The following is a 12,132-nucleotide window of genomic DNA, read 5'->3' as shown; positions in this document are numbered from 1 at the left end:
TGGCTTTGAACTGCACTTCATTGCAGGTCTAAATCAAGATCTTCAGCATTTGGCACACCTCTGCTTGTGTGAGATGCTTAGTGCCCAATTGCATTCTAGGTTTTTTCACTTGCCCTGTGTCCTGCAATGACGTAGGAGCCGACAAAGGAAACAATAGGGAATGACAGCACTCGAAATTCCTGGAAAAGTTGAATCTGGTTTATGATTGGACCAACATTCTTGTTTTTTAGCCAAATTACTGTATGGACCTAACGCCAGTGACGATACCAGTGATTCATATTAGAATTTAACACAGTGGGCAACACACTGGTTAAGTGGACATCCACCTAACAGCACTTCCGCCTAGCAGCACTAGGGGAATCAGTTCAAATCCCAACCATGACACTGCCTGCCTGGAGTTTGCATTTGTCCTCCCTGTGCCTTTTTAGGTTTCCTCCCACACTCCAAAGACATGCTGGTAGGTTAATTGGATCCTGTCTAAATTAGCCCTAGCATGTGTGTGTATGAATGTGAGTTAGGAACCTTAGACTGTAAGCTCCTTGAGGGCAGGGATTGATGTGTATGTACAATATATTTCTGTAAAGTGCTGCGTGAATTGACGATTTATAAGTACCTGTAGTAAAATAATAAAGGATAAAACTGCCACTATTGAGAATGACTGTGTGAACCTTCTTTCTTCTACCGCCCTGTAAATACAAAACGCACAACTTTTACTACAGTACGTCACATTCAATTCTTATCTCTCTCCAAGTGTAACCCTTTCCCAGTGACAATTGCCCTTTAATGTTCTGACGAATATGTACATGTAATGTGTATGCATTTATTTTGTTACTGTACTTTATCTTTCAGATCTTTGCTCTGGAAGCTGAGCTTGAGTTCCACAGAGGCATTTACAACTTACAAGTGCAATACACCCAATCTCTTTTCCAAGGGATAAAACAAGCCTATCACAATTTTCAAGAAAATGTTGTTGCAGTTGTTTGTTCTCCACTTAAAGGTTAGTGAGACATGAAAAAACATTTGCACGTCCTAGGCATTTATGTCAACATAACATGGTCAGAGATGTTAATAGGTTTACCCTTTAGAAAAACCTTGGTCATAGTAATTTATTATTGTTATAATATGACAGCAGTACGATGAACCCGAACCTTCAATGTACTGCAGAAATTCAGCGGTTTGACCTGTGTGCGCCTTGGACTAATGTAAACACTTTTGGACATTAAACTTTCATGCTTGTTAGTAATGAAAAGTACATATTGTTTTCCTGTTTTTATTAATCCTACATTACTGATAATTTAGTATCTCATATACCCACTCAGTTAAGTGCCTATGACATGTCTTAAACATTGTAATTGCATAAGCAGCACATTCTTACATTTTACTTCTTTTATGTTTGCAAACTGTTACTCTGGTTTTTCCTGGCCTATTGACCAGGAAAACCGGGCAGACATACATTTAATTGGAAAATAGTTTTGAGCCTGTGCAGATTAGGTGCCAGTCACCCTGAAGATGCGGACATCTGGATCTGAGGCGAGTTAAAGTAAACCTGTGTTTTTCCATTGTAGGACTAAGCAATGGGTTTACCTAAAGCTTATCTGTTTATATGATATGTGCCTTCCCTGGTTCCTCCTCCACTTCACCCTCCTCAATGCGCTAATAAGACTTTTAAATAGTGCCTTTGTGTTTTCATTACATATCTTTTTTTATTACTCTGTCTCTGTTCTCTATGCAATGCAGACAAATCATAGTGGGAAGGGCCAACAATGCTGTACATGGCTTCCTAAAAAAGCGCAATACCCTACCTCAGTAGTTATATCATAGTTATATCAGGAGCCCTTACCCTGATGCAAGTAGCAGGCTTTCTATTGGGAGGAGTTATGCAAATGTAAAATGCCTGATGGATGGGTAAATGTCAGCCGTTTGGAGTGGGTGTTCATAATCAGGCTGCATTTGCGTGCAGACTGCTCTAGGTAATGCCCCCATGTGATGCTTAGCCTCCACAATTGAAAGAACTAAAATCTAACCAGAAAGCTAAACAAAAACAGATTCCTTCATCCACACAAGTGAGTTCCCGCCAAGACATTGTATTCTGACAGCTGGACTCACCGCTGTCAAAATACACTGACCAAGGTCACCTTTCTGTATTTTACTGGAAGACAGTTAAATTCCCCACTCAGAATGTTCGTCCATTAGTCCCAGTTTGAATTGACTGAAATCCTTCCTATTTTGATGGTGACCTTAATCTGCCGAAAATAATCTGCTCTGACTGGTTCATTTTCTGATAAGGATCTGCCCATTGAGTATTCCCCAGAAGAACCTACTCTATCCAGTGGGCCTTACATCCATCCTAGTGTCATTTCCTGGCATTTGCCAGAACACTCAGGAGACCCCTCTGATAATCTACTGTGGTCTCCCCTTCTCTTGTTGGTTCTGTCACCTTCAGAATCCCCTCGGATCAAGAAGTAATGAAATCTACTTTGCTGTACTTGGTTAAAGAGGGGTTGGTTACTTCCTGTCACCCTGAGAATGTTTCTCTGTCTGGTGTCTCTCTACACCAGAGACTTTCCTCTAGTTCACCAGAACAGAATGTTCCTGCCTTGTCATATGATACATATACATAGTTACATAGTAGGTGAGGTTGAAAAAAGACACATCAAGTCCAACCTGTGTGTGTGATTATATGTCAGTATTACATTGTATGTTGTGGTCGTTCAGGTGCTTATCTAATATTTTCTTGAAACTATCAGTGCCCCCCTGGTGAGACCACTACCTGTGGAAGACAATTCGACATCCTTGCCGCTCTTACAGTAAGGAACCCTCCACGTAGTTTAAGGTTAAACCTCTTTTCTTCTAATTTTAATGAGTGGCCACAAGTCTTGTTAAACTCCCTTCTGCGAAAATGTTTTATCCCTATTGTGGGGTCACCAGTATGGTAACCTCTCAATCGTCTCTTCTCCAGAGAGAATAAGTTCAGTGCTCGCAACCTTTCCCCATAACTAATATCCTCCAGATACTTTATTAGCTTTGTTGCCCTTCTCTGTACTCCCTCCATTTCCAGTACATCCTTCCTGAGGACTGGTGCCCAGAACTGAACAGCATACTCTAGGTGCAGCCGGACCAGAGTCTTGTAGAGCGGGAGAATTGTCGTTTTATCTCTGGAGTTGAACCCCACCCCCCCTTTTTTTTTTTATCAAACTGCTTACGTATACCTACAGAGTGGTACAGGCATACGTAAGCAGTCTATTGCAAGATACATATCAACATCAACATCACATTATAAAGAACATTCTACATACCCAGGAGCCATCCACCTGACGTTATATCCAATAAAATATTCAATTTTTGATAACCCCTCGATTAATAACAGAGACCGGTACAATAACAGCTACTGAAACAATCGGTCATGAACCAAATCTAATGGGGCTAATCCAGAAACATCCAGCAATGAGGCCCATAACTTGTCAAACTTGCCTCTTTTACCTCTGTACTGCTATATACACTTTTCTAATCGAATAGTATCACCCATTTTAGTAATCCACTCCTGCAATGTTGGAGGTTCCATGGATTTCCAATACCTCAGGATTACTTTCCGAGCCTGAAATAGGGCCCTCGCCACAGCTTGCCTTGGCATGTCTTCCAATGGGAGTGCATCAAGTATACCTAATATACAGTGTTTTGGATCAACCGGTATCTTAGTCTGGAGGACTCTGTTAATAGTGGTCAGGACCTGAGTCCAATATAAATGGAGCTTCGGACATCTCCAGAGGAGATGTATCAAATCTCCATGATCTCTACTACATCAAGTACATTCAGCACCCGATCTTACCCCCATACAGGCTAATCTAGCTGGTGTATAGTGAACCCTTAAAAGGATATATAGTTGTGACACGCACTGAGCTACATTCAGTGAACACTGGGGGACAGCTTGTAGGGCCTCTTCCCACTGCTCCCCCTCAAAAGTCTCAACGCCTCTTTCCCACCGCGACACCGCCCTAAGGGGGCTGCCACCATGGAAAGGGCCGATGAACTTGGCGTAGCTACAAGATATAAATCCTTTGTATGTGGTAACCTCGAACAGGTAATTGAAGATAGAGGTGGCATCCAAAGACCATTGTGCCCCCTCTCCCTGAGCCCTGATCGCATGTTGAAGATGTATGTAATAAGAGTGCATTGTGTTAGGGAGTCTAAAGGCCTCTCTGAGCTCCGGAAATGATCTCAACTTTCCCTCCCGAAAGATATGGGTCAAATAAGATATACCAAATTGTAACCACTTTGCGCCATAGGATATTTTCGCTATTTCCGGAAAATAATTGTTATTCCATATGGGGCTGTATTTAGTGAAACCCTGTACCCATTGCATAGTTCTTACCTTATTCCAGATTTTCTGCATGAGTGCATATGTAGGATAGAGTTTATTAGATTTACTGAATTTTAGGCCCTCCAAAGCTGAATATTTTAATAGAGGAATCTAGCAGATTGAGGTGCAATTCCTGATGGGGGCGTACTGCCCTCGCTATGTGTTGTAGCTGTGAAGCTAAATAATCTAGCCAAGGATTGGGTAACGGCAATCCTCCTGCTTCTTTTGGGCGCTGTAACTGGTCTAGTTTTATCCTGGCAGGTTTGGACTGCCAGAGCAATGACCTAAAAATTGAGTTCATTATTCTAAATTTGTTCAAGGGGATGACCATTGGGGTGTTATGTAGCACATAGAGCAGCTGTGGCATCATAATAATTTTGATAAGATTTACACATCCCACCAGCGATATCTTAAGCCTGCACCATACTTTGACCTTATCTCGACAACCATTAAGCAGGGGGGTCAAATTAAGTCCAATGTAGTCCATGGGTTGGAGGGTTACTTGTATGTCCAGGTATCTAAAAGAACCCGAGATTTAGTAACATAAGAGAGGACTTAGTCCAATTTATGACCAGGCCGGAGTATTCCCCAAACTCTCTTATCACCACCATGGCCTCTCTTGGGGAATTAAAAGTATTGCCAAGGAACAGCATCGTGTCATCCGCGTACATCATTATTTTTTCCTGAAGTTCCCCGTACCTAAACCCCTGTATGGAAGTGTTGGATCGGACTAAAGCAGCCAAAGGCTCTATAGTCAGGGCGAATAGCAGCGGAGACAGGGGGCAACCCTGTCTCGTGCCTCTATGCAGTTTAAAGCTCTGGGAGACTTGACCTCCCTCTCTGATATGCGCTATCAGTGTCCAATACAGCAGTTGCACCCATGAAATAAATCTGTCTCCAAATTTGCGCATGACTGCCCAGAGATAGTCCCATTCAACGCTATCGAAAGCTTTGTGGGCATCAAGGGACAGTAATGCTCAATTCCCCTCCCCCCCCCCCATTGTCCGCTGGTGACTGAATGTTTAGGGAAAGCCTCCGCAAATTAATTGCCGTTGATTTCTGGGGCATAAAGCCGGATTGGTCCGAGTGGACAATGGAGGAAATCAGTTTATTAAGACCTCATCCATTAATTTTTTCCAGGCCTGTACATTTAGTTCCCCTGCTTTTCGTCACTGGTGGGTGTTTGTCCAAGACCGGGTCTGTGTAACAGTTAAAGTCTCCTAACACAAATAATGGTACCTCATGGTGTTTGATTTAAAATTCCAGCAGTGCTCTAAGGATCTGGTTATCATAGGGTGGAGGTATATAAACAAAAGCGAGAATGCATTTGAGAGTATATATACGGCACAGTAAAAAAAAATACCTTCCCTCCGCATCAATTAGCGAATCCACTTCCTCATAGTCTAAGGCAGTGTTTCTCAACTCCAGTCCTCAAGGCGCCCTAACAGGTCATGTTTTCAGGATTTCCCTCAGACGAATTGGCTGTGGTAATTACTAAGGTGGTGAAACTGATCAAATCACCTGTGCAAAGTAATGGAATGCATGAAAACATGACCTGTGTGGGCGCCTTGAGGACTGGAGTTGAGAAACACTGGTCTAAGGTACTATGCACCAGTACACTCACACTTCTGGAGAGCGAGGTGTGAGTGGAATGGTATGCCCTCCTCACCCACCAGAACCCCAGACAAGTTACAGAGTCAGCAGTAAGATGCATTTCCTGTAAGGCACAAATTGCAGGCAGGTATTTACATAACAAAGTTGATGCCATGGTGCATTTTAGGGGATCATTCAAACCTCTTATTTTCCAGGAAATTATTGATACCATAGCCATCTTAAAAGTGTTCTTCTGTACCTTGTAGGGTAATTGAGGAAACAGCTTTTCCCTAATGGCTCCCGTATCATAGTCATCAGTTCCATATACCTGTGCCAGCAGTTCGATGCCATCTCTAGCCATGCCTTGGACATGGGGTTTGCTGCAATGTAATTATTACAAATCCTCTTCTGTGCTCTAGAAAAACAAAAACAGAGATAATGGTTCAACGGGCACAACGGTGCTCCAAACTGCTGTGGTGTGGTGTGACAGGGATATGAAATAGCCTGTACAGGCCAGTTTATGTGTATATTTTGATTACCCTGTACACCCCTGCGCCAAGATAGTCCAAACAACTTCTGAAGGGTTGGAGACAACAGGTCCCAGGCATTGTCCACTTGATCGCTTAACGCATCGATGCGGACAAAAATAGGGAGCAATATAAGAAAGTTCACAGACAATCACAGTTCCGAACTCGCATTTTGTAGAACTTTGGATCATTGCTTTTCAGCAGGGCTCTCAATCAAGATGGAGAGCTAGGGAATTCAGCCTTGCATAGCACCCAGTGTTGTAGTAGCAGGATTCCCAGTCCTCCTCTGCTATTGGCCTCTGAGCCTGTCTGAAAACATTCTCATTTGCATCCAGCCTTTGGGAGGCATCCAGTGCATTCTCAAAGAAATGGGTTCACCTCCCAGTAGGAGGCCTGGAGCCTCTGTAGGTGCTTTTTAACATCTGGAAATCGAGATCTACTCCGCTGCACCTCGGCCGAGAAATATAGGTAGAAGGAAATTCTCGTTTCGTTAAACTGAACATTTCTGCGCTCTCTTGCCAGTCTCAGGATGATTTCTCTGTCTCTATAATTTAACAGCCTTGCCAACATGGGGTGCAGGGGATGACCCGGTGGTAGTGGCCTAATCGGGACTCTGTGGGCCCTTTCTACTGCATAAAGATGTGTAAAGGCCTCTGCCGAACATATCAGTAAGCCATTGCTCCACGAACTGGGTCACGGCCCTCTACCTTTTCAGGTAGCCCCACGATCCGCACGTTATTGCGCGTTAAACGATTTTCAAAATCCTACGCTCGCAGGTCTGTGGCTTTGGCTAAGCTGGCAGTTGCTTGGGATTCTCTAATCATGGGGGCAGCTGATCTTCTATATCACTGATTCTGCTCTCAGCGGCCGTTGTTCGTTCTCAGATTTTTTGGAGATCTTGTCTGACCAGACTGACTTCCTCCTTCAAACTCCCAAATCGGGCTTGCAGATTATTAACGGAGGCAGTACACTTATAAACAGCTCTTAATATTGCTGCTAGGGTCGGTTGCTCTCCCTCCACCTCTCCTATGTCCTCTAGATCATCCATCTCCTCAGTGCAAGTGTCTGTCTACTCCTGCATGGCTGCTCCCTCCCCCTTTCACTGTCCTCCATGTCTGCCACGCCATGCTCTGTGTCTGCATTCAGGTCAGGCATATTGTGCCGGTCAGATTTTCCTGTCAGCTTCAAAGCGTAATACCTCACGTGTCTTGGGGGGACACTAGGTCCATCTTTGGGGCCAGGGGGATGTTTACTCACCCCCTACTGATGTTTTGCCTTCAATGCAGAGGATGGAGTGCCGCCATGCTGGATTGCCGGTCGCGGACCAGCTCCCTTGTTTCCACGGGTCATCATCGCTTTTAATCTGCCACTGACACCACCGGAATGCACTACAGGTGTTCAGATCTTTTTGCCAGGTTTCCACATCCTGCGGAGAAGTTATTGCCCCGCTTAGCTTAGTATCGTTTGCAAATACAGGGATTGAACCATCCTCCAGGTCGTTTATGAACAAATTAAACAGGATTGGTCCCCACACAGAACCCTGGTGGACCCCACTATCCACCCCTGACCATTCCGAGTACTCCCCATTAATCACCACCCTCTGAACTCGCCCTTGTAGCCAGGTTTCAATCCATGTACTCCCCCATTGGTCCATGCCAATGGACCTTGTTTTGTACAGTAAACGTTTATGGGGAACTGTGTCAAATGCTTTTGCAAAATCCAGATACACGATGTCTATGGGCCTTCCTTTATCTAGATGGTGACTCACCTCCTCATAGAAGGTTAATAGATTGGTTTGGCAAGAATCATTCTTCATGAATCCATGCTGATTACTTCTAATGGTACCGTTCTCATTACTAAATCATCCCCTCCACTAGTTTACATACTATTGATGTTAGGCTAACTGGTCTGTAATTCCCAGGGATGTATTTTGGGCCCTTTTTAAATATTGGTGCTAAATTGGCTTTTCCCCAATCAGCCAGTCAGTAGACTGTCAGTAAAAATTAGGAACAATGGTCTGGCAATTACCTGACTGAGTTCCCTAAGTACCCTTGGGTGCAAGCCATCTGGTTCCAGTGATTTATTAATGTTCATTTTTCCCAAATCTGATTTTAATTCTGTCCTCCGTTAACCATGGAGGTGCTTCCTGTGATGTGTCATGAGGATGAACACTGCAGTTTTGGTTACTGAAGCCCCCCATTCCCTCGTGATGACTCAGGAGAAGAATAAATTCAATACCTTCACCATCTCCCCATCCTTTTGTAACCAGATGTCCTTCCTCATTCTTTATGGGGCCAATATGGTCTGTCCTCCCTTTTTTACTGTTTACATACTTAAAGAATTTCTTGGGATTGTTTTTGCTCTCCTCAGCTATGTGTCTTTCATATTCTATCTTAGCCGTCCTTATTGCACCCTTACATTTTTTGTTGCATTCTTTATAAAGTCTGAATGCTGATGATATCCCTCAACCTTGTATTTTTTAAAGGCCTTCTCCTTTGCTTTTATATGCATTTTTACATTGGAGTTAAACCATCCAGGACTTTTGTTCGCTCTTTTAAATGTATTACCCAATGGGATGCATTGGCTAATGCCCTTATTTCATATTCTCTTAAAGCAAGCCCATCTCTCCTCCGTATTCTTTGCTCCTAAGATTTTATCCCAATTTATGCCTTCTAGTAAGGTTCGTAGTTTAAGGACGTTGGCTCTTTTGAAATTCAGTGTCTTTGTATTCCCCTTATGTTTCCTATTTGTGTGATTTTATACTGAAGCCAATTGACCTGTAATCGCTTTTGCCTAAATTGCCCCGTATTTCCACATACGTGATCGGGTCTGTATTGTTGGTAATCAGTAGATCCAGTAACACTTTATTTCTAGTTGGTGCGTCTACCATCTGACCCATAAAATTGTCCTGCAACACATTTAGGAACTGGCGAGCCTTAGATGAATGCATGGTTCCCTCCGCCCAGTCTATGTCTCGATAGTTAAAATCCCCTCATTATGATAACACTTCCCATTCTTGCTGCTAATCCAAATTGTGATAGGAGATCTGTCTCCCCTTCCTCCCTCAGTTCAGGGGGCCTATATCATACTCCCAGTATTATTTTCCCCCTAGCTTCATCCCTTTTGGAGCTCTACCCATAAGGATTTCACCTCTTCCCTAGCTCCCTTAGTGATGTCATGATCCTTTTTGAGTTTGTGTACTGACAGGAGACGTCCAAGAGAGGCCCAGTGTGTTACAGAACCTCCTTGTCAGGGAAATTCTCTCATGGAAAACACGGTTTCTGTTGACTATACTGGTTATTCTGCTGACAAGGCTTCGCCTACTGGATCTCCTTTCCTGCCGATCTACCTGTCTGCCCCACTTTTTCTTCTGGGTAGGAAATATCCATTGCTGGATGACACTGTAAGCCCCTGCACTGCCAGCAGGCCGAACATGCTAGGATCCTGGTGTAAGTACAACTTGTGGGGGATAGTGTAAGTCTGGAGGTCTCCATGGTACTTGTTCACAAGGACCCTTCTTCTGTGGCTGTTTGCACTTCCTCTGGGTTCCTCAGCCTACTCTGTGGCTTAACTGCCTGTCCCTTATGCCCTGAGAGAGATGTGATATTGGTCCGGGACAAGGTTGTTTAATTCCTAGTATCGTGTTGCAGATTTAGTTAGTCAATTTTCTAGTACACTACATATTGAGTGGAAGAATTTATGCTCATCCTTCAGGTAGGATGGTGTGATGCACTGATTGGGTTGTTAGGTACCCTCAATCCTGCCTATTCTCTCTTTTTTTAGGGGATACACTCACTTGCTCTACTTTTCTCTAAACTAGAGGATGTTTTAATGGCTCAATTCCCTAGGTTCTCTCTTGCTCATCTTGGGGGGTTCTCATTTGTTCGCCCATTATGATGTTGTCACGAAGGGTAACTGTTGCATATGGTTGGGAATGGGATCATGGATCCCCATGCAGCACACATGGTGGATGGCAGTGTGCTTGTAGAGCGGGTTGCTTGTCTGACAGACGGGACAGAATATTTGTACAAGACATTGATTGCCCTGTGGTGCAGGGATCACATGGAGGCAAAAGTACAAGAGTAAGCAACAGTGGGATACTGAGCTTACAGGAGCAAAGAGGAACAATGTGTATGAAAAACACTGAGGTGCACAGGGGTCCCAGGGAGTGCATGTGCACAGGGATTCAGAAGAGGCGCACAAGGAGTCCAGGAAGGACATCTATTGGTACTGTCTAAAGACCCACATGTAAAGCAAAGGTGAGCTCTCCAGAGCTCCTGGAGGTGGAGATGGGTTGCACTGCAGACCATCCCAGGGTTGCAGTTGTTGGACTCACCTGAGCAAATTGAGTTGGAGATTTGGTCAAAATCAATGGTTTTCTCAATGCTGAGAAATAGGGGCAGATACTTATCCATCATACCTTACCCTTAGAGTGGCGTGTGTTTGGCCCCAAATTTATTCTGTGGAAGGACAATGACCCCAAACATACAGCCAATGTCCTTAAGAACTATATTAAGTGTTAAGAACAAGGAGTCCTAGAAGTGATCATTTGGCCCCCACAGAGCCCCGATCTCAACATCTAGCCTGTCTGGGATTACATGAAGAGACAAAAGGATTTTAGGCAGCCTACATCCAGAGACTATATGTTTTTAGTTCTAGATGTTTTGAACAACCTACCTGCTGAGAGGCTGGAAGAGCTGGGCAAAAGAGATTTTGATTGAGAAACTTGTATCAATTATCAGAATTGAAGCATATGACGCCAAGTAACAATCCATTGTTTATATTGGTTGATTACTTATGTATGCATGTGTATGGATAGAATCACTGGTTTGCTCTTTGCCTTGCCATTTAAAGTGTTTCTAAACCCACAACAGTAAAATCATTCTGTATATGCAGTAAAGCATGCTTGTGTGTTAATCCTCTGCATTGTGTAAAAAGGCTGTTTTATCCTGTCTTCTCTGATCTTCCCTTTCCACTGTCCCCTATCCATCTCCTGATAAAACAGAGCCTTTGGGGCAAGTTTCACATGCTCAGTTTGGTGTGTATTGCTAGAGAGTTGTTTTTTGTTTTTTTCTTGGGAGAGTGCATGTGACCAGCACAGGGCCAATCAGCACTGTCTATACAGAGAATTAGGGGTCCTGCAGCCTCATAAGGCAATCAGAGGAGAATTAAAACTCCTCCTATAGGCTTTAACCAGACACTGATGGAAGTCACAAGACTGCTATATACTGCTGATAAGACAAGGTATTTAGCAGTTTATATTTACTAAAACGATTGCATTTCCATGTTCTGTGTATTGTTGGAGGCCAGATATAATGAATGCCCTCCCACAGTACACAGTGTGGGGCTTTAGATACACAACCAACTAGGTAGTGCAAGAGCCTGCCATTTTGTATATTCATTGAATGGATTGTTTAAATTTGTCCTCCTATTATATAGTTTTGGTGTAGCTAAAGGAGATTGTAAAGAGACCATAGAATGAGATTTGATTTGTTTAGGTCCACACTATGTTAGCCTTAAAAAGCTATCAACCTGCCACTGTAATATCTGCTGCCTCCAAGGATGTCAGATAGAACACTTAGATACCAAAATGTAATCTGGTTGAGGTCAGGACTCTGTGCAGGTCAATCAAGTTCCCTCACCCCAAACTCGCTC

At 43.6% G+C, this 12,132-nt stretch overlaps 1 protein-coding gene across 1 annotated transcript in view; it reads left to right on the top strand.

Moving 5' to 3' along the window:
* LOC143940699 (uncharacterized) overlaps positions 1-12,132 on the top strand; it is a 191,727-nt gene that overhangs the window by 164,783 nt on the left and 14,812 nt on the right. Inside the window, exon 12 of the mRNA XM_077462345.1 lies at positions 850-997. Coding sequence (XP_077318471.1) covers positions 850-997 — 148 coding nt within the window. The remainder of the gene's footprint in view (positions 1-849; positions 998-12,132) is intronic.

The sequence above is a fragment of the Lithobates pipiens genome, unplaced genomic scaffold (genome assembly GCF_037356315.1).
Source record: "Lithobates pipiens isolate NorthernLeopardFrog02 unplaced genomic scaffold, aLitPip1_a1.2 Scaffold_3, whole genome shotgun sequence".
NCBI classification, from domain to species: Eukaryota; Metazoa; Chordata; class Amphibia; order Anura; family Ranidae; genus Lithobates; species Lithobates pipiens.
Note: the sequence above shows the minus strand (reverse complement) of the source record. Positions and strands in the feature narration are given on the sequence as shown.